Below are 15,508 nucleotides of genomic sequence, written 5' to 3' on the forward strand. Positions count from 1 at the left end.
CATTAAAGACAATCAAAATGGCTACCGACTCTAAGCAATTGGAACAACTCCTCGCTGGAAAGGCCTACATCGATGGGTAAGTCACCGTTCTCACATCAGCTTGCTCAGCTTCAACCTCCCAATTTCCAATGACCCCCAAATACCACTTTCCCCCCTTTATGATGATCTACCGTTTTGGTCCGTGTTTCCGAGCGCAGCGGCTTAAGACCCCGCGACTCATGCATTGAAGATAAAAACTTTCCAAACTCACTGATTCTTCCTGCCACGCTTCATCTTCCTCCATCGAAGAATTAAACTTAGGAAACACAGAGGATATAATGGCTGACTCTGGTCCATCTCAAATAGCTTCCAACCCACCTCTGCCGATGTTGAGGTCTTCAAGGGTCTCGGATCTGGTAAGTCAGCTGATGGATCTGCAGGAGGAGCTTAGCTGATGGATACGCTTTCTTGTGGCTAGCTCCCGATGCTACCTTCCCTCACACCTTGAGATGGTACAACCACATCCAATCCTACTCCTCCGAATTCGACACCCTCCCTAAAGGAACCAACCCTCTTTCCGCCTCTTCTTCCTCTTCCGCCCCCGCTGCTGACGCTGAGGAGGATGACGAGGACGTCGACTTGTTCGGATCCGATGACGACGAGGACGATGCCGAGGCCGAGCGAATCAAGGCTGAGCGAATCGCCAAGTACAACGAAGCCAAAGCCGCTAAGACCGCTGAGAAGTTGGCTGCCGGAAAGACTTTGGAAGTTGCCAAATCCGTCGTCACCCTCCAAGTTAAGCCTTGGGACGATGAGACCGACATGGCTGCTTTGGAGCAAGAGGTTCGAGCTATCGAGAAGGACGGTCTCGTCTGGGGTGCCTCCAAGCTCGTACCGGTCGGTTACGGTATCCGAATGCTCCAGATCACTCTGGTCATTGAAGATGCCAAGATCTCGCTCGATGAACTCCAAGAGGAGATCGCTGAGATCGAGGACCACGTCCAATCTTCCGATGTCGCTGGTGAGTCCCCTTCTCCACGTCGCCGACCTCCACAACCCGACAAGAAACACGGCTGACCTGTTTGTGATGTGATGTTTAGCTATGCAAAAGCTCTAAGCTATTCGACAGCACCTTGGTCTAATGAGTCGGATAGTCTAGTTCTTTGTATATGCATGACGTATGACATAGAAGATACACATGAGCATAATTTCTGTTGAATTCAGAAGTACTAGGCATTTTCATCATCGGGATCCCCTCTTCCCGATACTTTTGGATTCTTGGCACTTGCGAAGTTTCCGTATTTATTCATGTACACGGGGAGATAATCATACTCAGATCAAGCCTCGACAATTCATCATTGCTCACTTCGAAAATCATACAGATACAGACACACGTACATCTCAGTCGTCCAGCTATCCTGCAGCTCGTCTTGCAACGTGATGAGCAGAAGCGATTCGATCCCATTGAGAGATTGCACCGGCATGAAGAGATCAGGAAGTCTGAGATAAGCATATAGGGAAGCGCTGAGATGGGCCGCGCTGGGTACGTCGGATTCAGTCTGCGGTACTGAATTGGCTCGTTTCACACATAGCAAGAAAAGGGGGAGTAGATTATTTGATTGCTTAGGGATGATATAAGTTGACTTGTTGATTGATTGATGGACAGTCAGCGGCTGATCAGCTGAAATGCATATATGCCCCTCTTCGAGTAAGGCGGTACGAGTGACTGCAGCTTGCATGGACATCTCTTCGCGTATCCTAGTATGAACGAATGAACAGGGTACTGTTTGTTTCCTTGACTCAAATGATGCCAGGCATCGCCGGGATCAGTCATCTTTGCAAGTACGGCACTGGAGGAGGGAGGAGTAGAGTGCCGTTTAGGTTTAACCGAGACACGTCGGAAAGATAAAAAGATCAATTAATGTTGCCGCGTGTGATATCGTAATTGATCATGCATCTCCAAAAAATGCGGGAACGATAATCGGGTAACGAGAACGCGTCAAATGAGCTCTGTGTTGAGCATGTCCAGCCAGTACCGCAGTGCGTGTCTACGAGGCATGACCTTTTCAGCACCTATCTCTGAAGCATCGATGTCAGCCCAAGGATAGTCTCTCAACTGCGTACAGCACAAGTCCGTCGAGCAAGAAACGAAATAGAAAGAACAGGATCGACAAGGACAGATCTTCCTCCGAGTCTGAAGACAGACACGTTTATCAGAGGCGTCCCTGGTCAACAGCCAATACCCGTTTACTCGATCATCACAGATTCGCCGATACCATTGAGGTATCCACCAAGTAAACACACTATATCGATTCCGACATCCCCCCTATGGAGTAGTGAACGAATCCTGATACTCGACAGGCAATGGCATTCCGCATACCCACCCCACGGAGGGGTATCCGGTCCCTCTTAGTCCTCTTGTTCCTCCTTGTCGGCCCTTACCTGCTTTTGAAACACCTATCAATCATCGGTTCGGGTTCATCAAGGGACTTGCCTCGGACAAATAGCGACTTGCTGAAGAATCGTCTAGCAGGTAAAAAGGATGAACTGGTCATTAAACGGGAGAGCGAGGAAGACCAATCCTTTTTCAAATTGGGCGCCTTTCTGAATGACGACGATGACAATGAAGAAGCAGAGAGTAGGGATGGTATACGGAATCGTAATAAGAAAAATTTGAAAGCGAAATCGAAATCCAAAGTGAAGCCGAAAGCAAGATCCAAAGGCAATTCAAATGGAAATGGTCAAATACAATTCCACGATTCGGAGCAGGGGGAGGGCGTAGGAGAGGAAGAACAAGATGAAGTAGAAGAAATTACAGATAGAGGGAGTAGGATCAAATCTAAACCCTCGCATAGATTTTTGGATAATGGATACTTGATACCGAATATCCATGCGCCGCATCCGATTTTCGAACTTATCAAACGATCAAAGGATAAGTGGCAGCGGAAAATGGATAAGCAAAGTAAGACGTTAAGTGAAGGTGTGGATGAATATAGAAGGAGATACGCGAGAGATCCCCCGAAGGGGTTTGAGAGGTGGTGGGCTTATGCAGAGCGGAATGGCGTGCAGCTTAAAGATGAATATGATCAGATCGTGAGTTCAGTTGAGTTGCCTCTCGGTTTCGGTCTCGCTTCGGTTGGGCTCGACTTGACCTCTATAAGTTGAAGGATGTAAGGCGAGGGGAAGATGACAGACAGACTGCCTGAAGTGTTTAGTCTGCGGCGTCGATGCATGCCAGATTCCGCAAGACCGAGGAGATCTTGATGATCGGCTGACAGAATCTATATCTTGTGTCGCAGTATCACGACCTTGAGCCTTTTCACGCATTACCGCCTACCAAACTGCAGAATCTACTCAGAGAATCTTCGGAGATGTCGGGAATGTACACGATATCCTGTCCCGGTATCAGCCATACGAGCTCATCGCAGTTCAAGAATCTACACCATAATGATAATGCGAACTCAGGCCACGAGAGGATGACGTCGAAATGCATTTACAAGATCGTAGAGAAAGGATTAAACGAAGAAGGGAAAAGAGTAGCGAAGGAACGTGCGATACAACAGCTTGGATTGTTGGAGGATGTGGAAGAGTTGTTGGAGGAAGTCAAGGTGGTCATGTATAGTCACGATGTGCCTTGGCAATTTGTGGGGCACGAATACGTGAGTCGAAACACCTCACGTTTGCTCAAACCCATTTCTCGGGCTTTGTGTAGTAATGACAGGAGTAGGGAGGTTGTTGGGTTAGGGCTGAGTGCTGATGATCACTGTGCTTGTGTGAATAGAAAGGTGCGCTGGAGGATGCTGCTGCAGTAGGAGAATGTAAGTTTCTAAACGTCTCCCTCAGTAAGAGGATCCTGCGGTTGAGAAGAATGTCGAGCTGAAGCTAAGGTTGTTCGATATCAGTCTTCAATCCAGAAGAGCACGAGGTGAGCGGAATCATGAGGAACTGACTATATCTATGATCGTGGGGATTTGGTTCTGACTCGAGAGGTGACTTTTAGCGCGACACGGCACATCTCGGTTGGGCATCAGCTTGTGCACCCCACAAACCTCTGCGACACGATTATGATCCAGAAACACTACCCGACCTAGAGGGATTATGGAGCGGAGATAAGACTTTTGTGTGGGATCACAAAGCGTGAGTCTTGCGCTCGTCATGCTACGAGATGCTATATGAGGGCATGAAGAAGATCTCTCGCAGAGAGTTGGGGGAATGGGGCAGACTCGCTGACTAATTGATTTGGAACAGCACCATGGACCCTTGTATACATCCTACCTTGACTCACCTTGTAGGCTTCCTCTCTGGCCACGGTAAAGGACCTGGACCAAGTAAAGAGCTGTACCCCGTCTTGGCTATGTGCAAGACCACTTTACATGCTGATGTCCTAGGTGTAAGCGTGTCTCTTTTTAGAAACCATTCATCATGCATTCGATCAAATTTGTGATTCTGAGCTGGAATCCCACTGACTAGCTGATATTAGGTATCGATGGAAGCTTGGACCGAGGACGTAGGGGATGATCCGATCTGGGAAGATAAGCGGGATGATAGGATGTTATGGAGAGGTAAAACGACGGGAATTTACTTCAAGGATGAGGTACCGTGGAGTGAGTCCTCCGAAATCATGATCACCGAGGGTCATTCGGATTTCCGTAGCCTTCTTCTTCTTACGATCAAGAGGGAAGGATACAAGTCAATTGATTGCGATGTTGGGGCATGACTGACAAGCTGGCTGCGTCATTCTTCCAGATATATCACAACGAATCAACCTGGTATCAAAGACGGCCGAACCTTTAGGCCATATACCGGTATTTGACGTCCCGGCACTGCATAATCCGAATAAGCCGGTAGGAGCACCACGGAATACTCCGCTGTCGCAGTTGAATGCAGAGTTGATGGATGTCGCTTTTGTCGATGAGGCGATTCAATGCGATCGACATGTCTGTCGCCAGATTCAAGAGGGGTATAAGTTCGCGGGGAGGAAAGATTGGTCGCAGGGTAATCAGTGGGTGTCTTCTGGAATCGCGTGCTCACATATAGTCTCGCGATGAGCTTGACTTGGTCTGGCCTGTGAGATGCGCCTGCAAAAAAAATTGCTATGCTGATCTGTCGATTTGTTTGTAGGTACAAATACCTTCTTGATATAGGTCTGTCAGGTTTCACTCTCGGTGCATATTAGTGCATATGTAGTAGCAATGACGCTGACGATGATACCGTGTGTCTATTCGATCAGATGGGAATGGATGGAGCGCTCGATTCAAACGATTGATGACTACCAACTCTGTTGTGCTGAAATCAACGATTTTCCCTGAATGGTACACAGATAGGATCCAGCCTTGTGAGTGGCCGCTCACTTACGAACAGTAGTTCTCGATGGCTGATATGCGCAATTGATTTCAGGGGTTCATTATATACCGATAAAAGCGGATCTTACGGATGTGTACGATGTGCTGTCGTTCTTCCGGACGGGTCATGACGATTTGGCAAAAGAGATTGCGGTGAAGGGGACGGAATGGTCGAAATCGTTTTGGAGAAAAGAGGATATGATCGCTTATCAATTTAGGTGAGTGGGCACTTTCAGACACAGGCTCAGGCTTAGGCTTGAACTTGGGCCATTGCCGAGCAGAGACGATTATGTGTCATCAAAGTTCGTTGTTGATGCTGATTGAATGCGGTTCACTGTAGACTGTTCCTGGAGTATGCTAGGCTGTTGGCTGATAACCGGCAAGAAGCGTCATTCAGTTTGAAAGGAGAAGATCTAAGAAAGAGGGATGCTGAGTATGATATGCAATATTCTTATCAAGCGGATACAGGTGAGGAGGGACAAAGTGTATCCGAGGAAACTGGTAGCTGGCAATCTGATACTCCGTAGATAGAGCCGCCGTACTTTGGCATTTATAGAATAGTCTGTTCGTGTTGTGCGAGTATGATATGCATTTTGGGCATCTGATTTGTGTAATTTATAGGTTTGCCGCCACTCGCCATGATTAGATTCCGTCATCATTGAATGCGGTGCCACTGTACGCTAGACGAGAGATCTGCGAAGCACAACGTCAGCAGCATGTGCCATTACCCGGTTTGCTCACGAACAGCCGCAGTTCATCATCACACACTTGCTTACTTCTCTGCACCTCGACCATCTCCTACAGATACAGAGGAGACCTGTGCAATCAAAGGCTGTCTTCTCTACCTCGAGACGCATCAGCACTCAGCGTGATTGAGTATATATCTCATCGCACAAGAACACCCTAAAGCCATTGACTCACCGACCCCCCGACCACCGCTTACCGCTGAATCACCTACTCGACTTCGCTTATACGATAATGGATCATCCGATCTCTTCCTCTGCTTCACCTCCTAATCCCTTCTCCTCTTCTCCAGCTTCTTCACCCTCGCCATCCCCTCGACCTCCTCGACAATCAGACGAATACTCCCATTCCCACCCGCACTCTCATGGTCCCGATCATGGTCATGATGGCTCTCGACCAACTTCTCCATCAGTATCAGTCTTACCACCCTCTCTGATCGGTTCAGCCTCTGCCTCTGCCTCTGCCTCGCCCTCACCTTCATACTCATCTCTGAACGCTGGTACTGTCGGTTCCGTCGGTACTCCCCATCGAAAGGCCTCATCAATGATCAGCGCAGCTAGCGGCTCGCCGCCCCCTACTCATCGAGCGAGTTTCCCTGATCCGTCGAAGAAACCTAAGTCCGGCTCAGGATTGATAGCCTCGACGGGACCAAAGGTGAAGACTGATTACTGTTGTTCGCGCGACAAAGAGATCAGTCTAGGAGAGGATGTGCATATAGTAGATGCGTTCAAGACTACGGAAGGGGGGAAGGCATCTTACATCACTTATGTGATTCAATTGGGGGTGAGCGAACATCTCGCTCTTTACAATCCTTCAATCGAATACAGTCTACATTCCATCCACCCCTCTTCGTGGCTATCCCACAAACCTCACACCCTCTTTCACTTTTTGGCGTCTGAAAGATGTGGTCGAAACTGACAACATCATACCTGATCTTTTTTTGGATAACACACGCCAACAGACTCACACGACTAGAAGGAGGTACTCTGCGTTCTTATCACTGCATCAGGCCCTGACAGGCTTATACCCAGTCTTAATCATCCCTCCTATACCCTCAAAGCAATCTTTGACGGATTACGCGGTCAAAGGTCAGACGAAAGCGAAAGAAGATGCGACGGTCATTGCGAGACGTAAACGATTATTGGAAGATTTCCTGAGAAGGGTTCTGCGACATCCGATTCTGGGAGGTGAACATGTAGTGCATCGATTCCTGGAAGATGGAGTTAGCTGGGTGAGCTACGTCCTTGGTGTCTGATCATGTCCTGCTTGTCAAGCTTGACGTTGTAGCTGATACAAGGGATATTTATTTCTTTCCATTCCATCCATTCCTCAGACCGAAGTCCTCCACTCCCCGCCTATCTCCCTGCTACCCAAGAACCCCTTACACGCCCCATCGCACAATCCAACATTCCAGCCCTCGTCACCTACCTCAGACCACTCACCCACGTCCGCAACCACGCCAGCACCATCGACCGCATCCTCCAACTCGTATATTGCACATCACCTTCTGCCTACTCCGTCCACTTCGCATCCGTTGAAACAGCCCGATCAGCGATTTATCGATTCGGAGGTCTTCACCGAGAAATTCCAGAATCATTTTTCGGGAACGATGGAGAAGGTCAATAGACGCGTGACGAAGCGATGGACGGAACGAGCGGGCGACATGAGTGAACTCGGCGCAGTGTGGAATGGGTTCAGTCTGGTGGAACAGGGTAAACTTGGGGAAGCGATTGAGAAAGTTGGTCAGGCTGTTGATCAGGAATATCTAGCTACTGCAGCTTTGGTAAGTCCCAAACTTCAATTTTTTCTTGAACATTGCTGCCACATTTCTCAATATTCAAAGCTGACGTATACTTATCGATCTTTCGGTCTCTTAGCTTCAAGCATGGGAACGAAGCACGACCGAACCACTTCATATCTATAGTCAATTCGCCGCGTTGATCAGACAGAGGTTATCGTTCAGACATCAGAAACACGTCCAGTATGAATTGGTGCAAGAAGCCCTTGAAACGCAGAAGGATAAGTTGGATTTACTGGAGAATGCGGAGAAAGAAGCTAGACGATTGGAAGAAGCGTTAGAAAGAGGCGGAAGAGGTCTTTCGTCCTCTGAACACATCCAGGCTCAGGCTCAGCATGAAGCTCAAGAACGACAAGAGCGCGAGAGAGAAAGGTCAAGGACGAGAAGTGGGGCTGGAGCAGGACAAGGGTTTGGACTGCTTTCGGCAGTGAAGCATTCTTTAAGTGGGATGATGGATGTTGATCCGGAAGCTACGAGACGCGCTAATATTGGGAAGACACGAGATAATATATCTCAGGTGAGTTTGATGCGCTTTTCGTCCCCTCAGACAACCTTTCTGCAGCTTTCTGCACCTCAAGGGTATTAGCTAATACCAATTCGTTGGTGTGGCGTTCAGCTGGAAGATTCGTTACAAGCTTCTGCACAAGATCTGAAGTACGCTTCTACGACCCTCCAAGCTGATTTGGATCGATTCCAAAGGCAGAAAGTAGCCGACTTAAGGAACTTGGCTATTCAATTATCGAAAGTGCACAGAGAATGGTGTAAACAGGTTAGTCGTTTGCGAAGATCTATACGCAATGATTCTTGTACAACGTCTAAGCCCGGATTTGCCATTGGACAAAGGCCAGTAGCTGATTGCCAATCATTGTTGTTTCTGCACGATGACAGAACCTCGAAGCGTGGCAAGCTGCTCAAGCGGCAATTCGAGAAGTCGATTCTCATCCCAATCAACCTCCTACGTCTGCTCAACCAGCCGTTCAAGACACGCTTGGTGGACCGTCCAATCTACCTGGATCTGCATCTAGTAATACGATGACGATGAAGATGGGAGATATGAGAGCTGAGATAGATAGGATCGAAGCTGCCAATAAACCATTACCTCTTCCAGAGCGCGATGAGGATACACCCTTTGGAGAGAATAATGAGAATGATAATGAAGAAGATGGAACTCCGACGAAAGGGAAAGGTAAACAGGCTGGGCCGCTTGGGCCATTGTAATAATCAGAGTGCATTGTACCTTTGTCGCAATGGTTAAATCAGTGATGCATACATGTACAACCTGTGCTTGCACTTGTCAACAGGAGACTGGTTGCTTCTTCATTGCATAAGGGCGCAGGTCATGCATACTCCTTCACTAAGCATCGGGTTAAAGTCCATTTAAATGAGGTAAGCACATAAAGGGTGAAAGCGGTACCACGTGGGTTGACTTTGTTTGGTTGTCACACAAGGAGAGCGAGTAAAATCAGTCGCGGGCATAAACAACCAAGCTCCCCTCATTCAACCGCATTCTCCTTCTCATGTTCTTCTCATATAATCATTAATCTCGACGGCTTACACAAAACGAGTAGCTATAAGACTTGTCTTCTTGGTATACTTCTACATATGACTATCAGTGGTGCACATCGCACTTTCTGCTGTTGAGATCAAAGTAACTTCTCATCTATATCAACAAATAAAAATATAAACAAACATTAAACCCACCTGTACTTGGACCGCCAGCTTAGTGGTTCACAGCTCATCATGGGTCCCGTACCCATCCTTCCTTCCAATTCGGACCTGGAACGCCGTCGCCTCGAGTCGACCATCGATAATGATCTTCACTCATTATCTCTATCTTCTTTGCCCACATCCACCACTTCCCACTCTCATTCACACTCACACTCGTTCCTTTCCTCGAACGCATCGACTATCTCATTGGAATACCCAAGAGCAGAGACTATGTCCTTTTCTTCTCAGCCCCACCATCATCACCACCACCACCAACATCGATCCGATTATGGCGCAGGCAGCGATACACCCCGAGCTCGAGCTCAGCCACCCATCACCAGAGTGCCGTCCACCGTAGGGAGGATGACCAGTTTTGGTGGTGCGGGCGAACAAAGTATGTTTGTAGGTGCTAGTCCAGTCTCGACTGCTGGACATCATGCGTCAGCTGTCTCGCTGGGTGCAGGTGTATTTGGGAAGGGTAATCGGAATGCAGCGAGGGATGCTGGTGATGGGAGTGAATTTGATCCGGAGCGAAGTTTGGGTAGGCTGGTAGGTGAGCTTGGAAGAGTCATGGGGAGTGATGTAAGTCTCCATCATCCAATCCAATTTTCATCTGGCATCTCACATCTTGCTTCAGGCAAGCGAAATACTTCGCCCACTCTATATGATGTATGTATACCGACTGGCCTGCGTTGACATATGACATAGAAACTACCTTCTCGACCTTCTTCACCTTTCTCTCCACCTCGTTCGCCATCCCCTTTACCATCCGTCAATCAAGTAGGCAACCTCTCTTTCACACTCACTCGCACCGACCCGTTATTATCCCCACCATCTAGTGGCGGCGAACAAACCATAACTCAGAAAGATTACCATCACCCCCAACGTCCAAGCGGTAATGCCAATGCCAATACCAATTCCAGATTCTCCTCACTGGCTAGAGAGCTGGGCGAAGACATTCAGAAGGCTAGACAGGGTAGCGCTACCCCTGCCGCTCCTAGACGAGCATTGAGCGATTCAACCTCCCATAATGTAATGAAAGCCCAAGCCCAGACTCCTGTGCCTCCAAGAAAAGAGAAGAGTATTAACATCAACAACAGGATACATTCTCTACAAGATGAGAATCGCCGTCCGGCTAGTGCCCCATGCCCCCTCAGAAGTGCAAACGTGAAAGACAGCTCGATGGACGTTACGGGATACACGAATCTGATGGCTACGCCTGCTAAAGGCTTCGAGTATGGTACGTTGGGCAAAAATGGAGAAGTTGGGGGAGATCCTGGTGAGTTGATATCAACCCTTTTATCCGCATGATGTGACAAGGTCTTTGCTATCATGCTAATGCTAATGCTTATGCTGATTGGACTGTGCAGCATCCGCAAACATTGCTAGTACCCTTGCTACTCTCAATGCCAGATTACGAGCCTTGGAAACTGAGAATACGGTATCTCGTCGGCGAGTCAGAGAATTGGAAGACGAGCTGGAAAAAGCTAGAGGTGAAGTTGAAATTGCCAAGAAAGATGGAGGCAAGCGATTGAGAGACGTTATAGGGGAAAAATCAGGTAAGCAAGCCATTTTGCAGAAGGTGTGAACTCACCGGAACCAGGATGAGCTGATTTATTCTACGTTGCAGCCCTGGAAGATCTCGTCAACTCCCTCCGGTCTCATTTGGTGCGTCTGACTGTAGAAGTGGAGTCCAACAAAGCTCTCATCGCGGAACTACGTTTGACATCTTCACCGCCCCAAAGACAAAATACCGCGATGGTACCGCCAGGCTCGCCGAGCGTGAGCGACGAATTGGCGGCTCTTCGAAGGGAGATTGAACGGCTCTCTGCGGAAGTATCGCGCCTCGGAGGCATAGTAGAAGAGGGATTGGAGACTCGAAAGAAGGCGAGAGGGGAACGTACGATACGAATGGAACGAGAAGAGATGGAACGACTCGTTCGTCAAGTCATTCATGAGGAAAATGAAGAGCAAGTCAAGAAAGTGCAAAGGGATATGGAGAGACGAAAAGCCCGTATGAAGGAGAACGAGACTGAAAGGGAAACAGAGGGAGAGGCAGTTGTGGAACCTTCGAAATTGAGGCAAGGTTTACATACAGCCGCATCAACTTCGCCGACTCTGGCTCCTCCGACTGCACAGCCACCCACAAGGATCCTAAAAACTCAACGTCAGCAAGAGCAAGAGCAAGAGCGATTGATCCGACCTGAACCGTCTCATTTGGAAGATGATTTGGATTCACCTACTCCAGCTTCGCGCTCCATTTCTCGTCAAGGCTCTTTGACCCATGGGCCTAATGCTACTATCCCGAAAACTAAGTCCAGGCCTACTAGAAGGGCCGATACGACCAACAATGCAGCAGGCCCGTCGTCGCCTTTCCCGAGCATTGTAGGCGACGAACTCGAAGCCGAATTTTTCTCTCCGTCACGAAAGACTCAAACTAAATCGCAAACACAAACGCAATTCGCCTCTGCACTGGACAAGGGATTCATCGAGACTCAAGCTGAATTACGAAGTCAAGTACCTTCGAGGAATTCACAACGATCCGCATCCGGAACTGGATCTGGTTCCGCTTCTGTGTCCTCAGCTAGAAAAGGCGCGGATGGACAAGAATTACCACCTCAGACTGTCTTAGCGAGGGTCGTTAGGGAATTAGAGGATGATTTCGCTCATTATAAAGCGTGAGTGTGGAGTGTTGTGTGGATTTCCAATATCCCATACCCACGACACACAGCTGACTTGGTACAAAATAGGATTTACTCGGAGCTAGCAGACCAATACAAGATATTAGACCCTGCCTCAATCTCGTCCAAGCGGCATGTGTTAGCCGAGCATCTGAAAGAGGTGATTGATGTTCTCGAGCAAAAGGCAGATCAGATTGGAGATCTGTATGAATTGCTAGAGTTCTCAGATAGGCCGATTTCTCCACCCGCAGCTCAATCTCAATCGCAAACTCAAGGCGAGGTCAGAATCCAAGAAGGATGGATCGGAAAGAGCGTTGGAGATGTATTGAGGATGGTAAAATCTTCGTTAGGGGAAGAAGTATTCGAAAGGCTGGAAGATGATTTGAAGGTCAGTGCCGGTATGACTAGAAGAAGGAAAAGTGGTGGTATCGAGATATGATGATGGGTAGATCAACATTGGAAGCCTTTTTGGAATGGACATTACTGGTATCGTCATCTTGACTCCATACGTTTTGTGCATAATATAGTAAAGATAACGTAGTTCTTAAATTTGTCTTGATCTCAAGAGTGATTTTTACTCATGTACTCATATACCGTACTTCCTTGATATATCGCGAGCTGCAGAGAAGTAGACATATACCTTGGAATTAGAGATGTATTGGTATCTTATGATATAAGCGATGTGCAGCAGACGCCAATGAGAATGAACGGGGTACCGAGTACGGAGTACGGACGCATTCGATCGGTATTTGTACATGCGAGACTAGTTTGGATAAATGTGAACAGCAACAAAAACATCAAATGATGATGATTCAAGTGACAATTCAGGTGTTTTATTCACCTCATCTCGTCAGATCTGATATGTCTTCACCATCGTTATCTACGATAGATCATGCAAATCTCGATCTCCCTGATCAGTGATGGAAACCTCAGCATGCTCGTGGTTTCCGAGGACCAGAGGATTATCTCCGGTCAACGAGGATACCCCAGTCCCAGTCCCAGTCTCATTATCAGTATCAGTATGATCCTGAGCGTTATCGTCAGTGTGCGGATTGGAGTCGCTACCGGGCCTCTTTAGAGTCAGAGTCATGCGGGTGTCCTCTGGCTTCGCAGACTCATGTGAGATTTGCAACTCGTTGACACCCTTATCAATATACCCACCTCGCTCTCTGGGACAGAGCGGCGAGGCGGACAAATCGAATGAGGCACCTCTTAAGGCATTAGGTCTAAATCTAGGTTCTTCCGACTTGCCGATGTGTTCCTCGTCAGTTCGCATCACATTGTTAGTAAAGTAAGAATCAGCTTCAAGACTGTTTCCGGGGTGTATCTTGTTGTGATCTGACTCCGGCGTCGGCTCCCTGTTTTGGTATTGAGCTTGGTCTTGGTCTTGGTCTAGGGCCTGATCGTCATAAATCGGTGAACACTGTGCGGTCAGATACTTCTTTGTTCGTACGCTCAGGTCTATCTCAAAAAAATGTTAAAATGTTATATGTGAAAAAACCAGAAAGTCAGAAACGATATCAGCATTGCAACTTTTTGTGATTCCACTGGACTCAAACTCACTCTTGCTTGCTTCGTTGTCGGTGACTATGATGACGTTCTCGTGTAATTGCAAGGCGGATGCGGGGCACTAAATTAAGTCGGCATCGAGATATAGCACAGAAAAGAGAAGTCAGATACAGTCCGTTGATAACAGAATGCGTGGAGAAAAAGACAAAGTCGACTCCTGTCAGCGTAGCAATTCTTATTCCGCTTGCTCTGTGAGGTGTCGCTCCGGAGCAATGAATGAAATTAACTCACCAAATGGTTCACCCCTCCTTGCAAAGCCTCTTTTACCGCTTGCGCCTTCCCATCGCCCAGAGCTAACAAGACAATCTCCTGCGCTTCAAGGATGGTTCCGATACCCATGGTCAACGCATGAGTCGGCACATTACTGAGACTGTTTTCGAAAAACCTCGAATTGGCTCGACGGGTATCTTGGTCCAGCTTGATCATCCTCGTCCTTGAGGCGAGGGAGGAAGCGGGCTCATTGAATGCGATATGTCCATTAGTGCCGATACCCATGAATAAGAGGTGAATCCCCCCTAGAGAGGTGATCAGGGATTCGTACTCTGCGCAAGATTCAGTATGGGTTGTATGGGGAGGAATAGGCTGGAAGGGGAGTAAGTGGACTTGTTTAGGAGGTATATCGACTAAGGAATATGCGCATTGTTAGTGAGAAGGCGATATGCTTTTGAGATGTTACGAGCCGATCAGAGAATGACATAGGAAATGAGATGACTGATGAATGAGGAATGAGGAATGAGGAATGAGGAATGAGGATGAAATTGACCGATGATAAATGATAAATGATCATACCTTTCGAAAAGACTTCACAGGTTGCGAGGATGCCAATGCAAGTCAGTATACTCTGCTCATTTCTATCCAGAGATATTTGCAGCTTGTATTGGTCATTCGTGAGTATTGATTCGTCAAGCCACTCACAGTTCTCTTCCATGAAATGATAATAACTCTGCGGATGGGCCGGATGCAGACCGACATATTCATCCAGGTTGATCGTGATGACGTGCTATTATCTCCAAATATTATATTGGCGAGAGGTATCAAGTCAACTCAAGTCAGGTCAGATCTATGGATACCTCCTTATCGCCATGAGCCGAGTCAAGCCTACGCCTTGGGTCTCGCACCTTACCACACCACATCAAAGACCGCCGCACCTCGGCACGACATAGCATCACCAACTCACCTCGAAAGAGATCTTACCTTCTCGGCATTTCTTCGCCAACTCCTTGTAAACCAACAACGGCGTACTTCCAGTAGGCAGGCACATTACGAATTTCTTCTTTTGCGTAGGTCCGAACGCTTTGATTCGATCGATTATTAGGTCAGCGACCTCTTGAGAGGCTTCTAAAGGTGTGGAACTACCAAAACACAAAAGTCAAAAAGGTGATAACTCGGTCAGCATGAAGTGGATGGGATAGATATAGCACTTGTCACTATGATGCGATACCATAGTCACTATAGATACGATACGATGCGATAGAACAAATACTCCGTCAAGTGAGGGCAAGTGTGAGGGTAAGTGATTTTAGCAGTTTAGTATGGATGAGTATGGGCTATTGACATTGAGTAGCCATGATCATAAACCGCAAAGTCGCGACATTTTGAACCAGAGAGGAAGGCTTACTGGGTTGATAAGTACATGTCTCCTATTGACGAATTAGCAATTGCGATTTTAGATCGGATGGTTGATGATC

At 47.7% G+C, this 15,508-nt stretch overlaps 5 protein-coding genes across 5 annotated transcripts; 4 read left to right on the plus strand and 1 right to left on the minus strand.

The window, feature by feature from the left end:
* Nucleotides 1–17: 17 nt before the first annotated feature.
* I303_101278 (uncharacterized protein) lies at nt 18–1,096 on the plus strand (the record flags this gene model as incomplete). Its single annotated transcript, XM_018404647.1, has 4 exons — nt 18–76; nt 346–395; nt 458–1,000; nt 1,080–1,096. 4 exons carry the CDS (start codon nt 18–20, stop codon nt 1,094–1,096), a joined length of 669 nt encoding a protein of 222 aa, XP_018267301.1.
* A 1,247-nt stretch (nt 1,097–2,343) lies between these two features.
* On the plus strand, nt 2,344–5,848 carry I303_101279 (uncharacterized protein; the record flags this gene model as incomplete). Its single annotated transcript, XM_065968305.1, has 12 exons — nt 2,344–3,072; nt 3,279–3,638; nt 3,761–3,797; nt 3,882–3,904; nt 3,980–4,116; nt 4,228–4,369; nt 4,460–4,583; nt 4,726–4,981; nt 5,101–5,123; nt 5,210–5,314; nt 5,377–5,539; nt 5,662–5,848. 12 exons carry the CDS (start codon nt 2,344–2,346, stop codon nt 5,846–5,848), a joined length of 2,286 nt encoding a protein of 761 aa, XP_065824377.1.
* A 451-nt stretch (nt 5,849–6,299) lies between these two features.
* Nucleotides 6,300–9,081, plus strand: I303_101280 (sorting nexin-41; the record flags this gene model as incomplete). Its single annotated transcript, XM_018404649.1, has 6 exons — nt 6,300–6,848; nt 7,027–7,296; nt 7,399–7,848; nt 7,943–8,380; nt 8,480–8,632; nt 8,752–9,081. 6 exons carry the CDS (start codon nt 6,300–6,302, stop codon nt 9,079–9,081), a joined length of 2,190 nt encoding a protein of 729 aa, XP_018267303.1.
* A 522-nt stretch (nt 9,082–9,603) lies between these two features.
* Nucleotides 9,604–12,690, plus strand: I303_101281 (uncharacterized protein; the record flags this gene model as incomplete). The annotated part of the gene is made up of 5 exons (XM_065968306.1): nt 9,604–10,152; nt 10,279–10,849; nt 10,941–11,129; nt 11,201–12,248; nt 12,321–12,690. The coding sequence occupies 5 exons, from the start codon at nt 9,604–9,606 to the stop codon at nt 12,688–12,690; spliced, it is 2,727 nt and encodes a 908-aa protein (XP_065824378.1).
* Nucleotides 12,691–13,131: 441 nt separating this feature from the next.
* I303_101282 (glucosamine-6-phosphate deaminase) lies at nt 13,132–15,455 on the minus strand (the record flags this gene model as incomplete). The annotated part of the gene is made up of 6 exons (XM_065968307.1): nt 13,132–13,712; nt 13,815–13,881; nt 14,052–14,443; nt 14,736–14,820; nt 14,998–15,172; nt 15,439–15,455. The coding sequence occupies 6 exons, from the start codon at nt 15,453–15,455 to the stop codon at nt 13,132–13,134; spliced, it is 1,317 nt and encodes a 438-aa protein (XP_065824379.1).
* Between the last annotated feature and the right edge of the window lie 53 nt (nt 15,456–15,508).

The sequence above is a fragment of the Kwoniella dejecticola genome, chromosome 1 (genome assembly GCF_000512565.2).
Source record: "Kwoniella dejecticola CBS 10117 chromosome 1, complete sequence".
Taxonomy (NCBI): domain Eukaryota; kingdom Fungi; phylum Basidiomycota; class Tremellomycetes; order Tremellales; family Cryptococcaceae; genus Kwoniella; species Kwoniella dejecticola.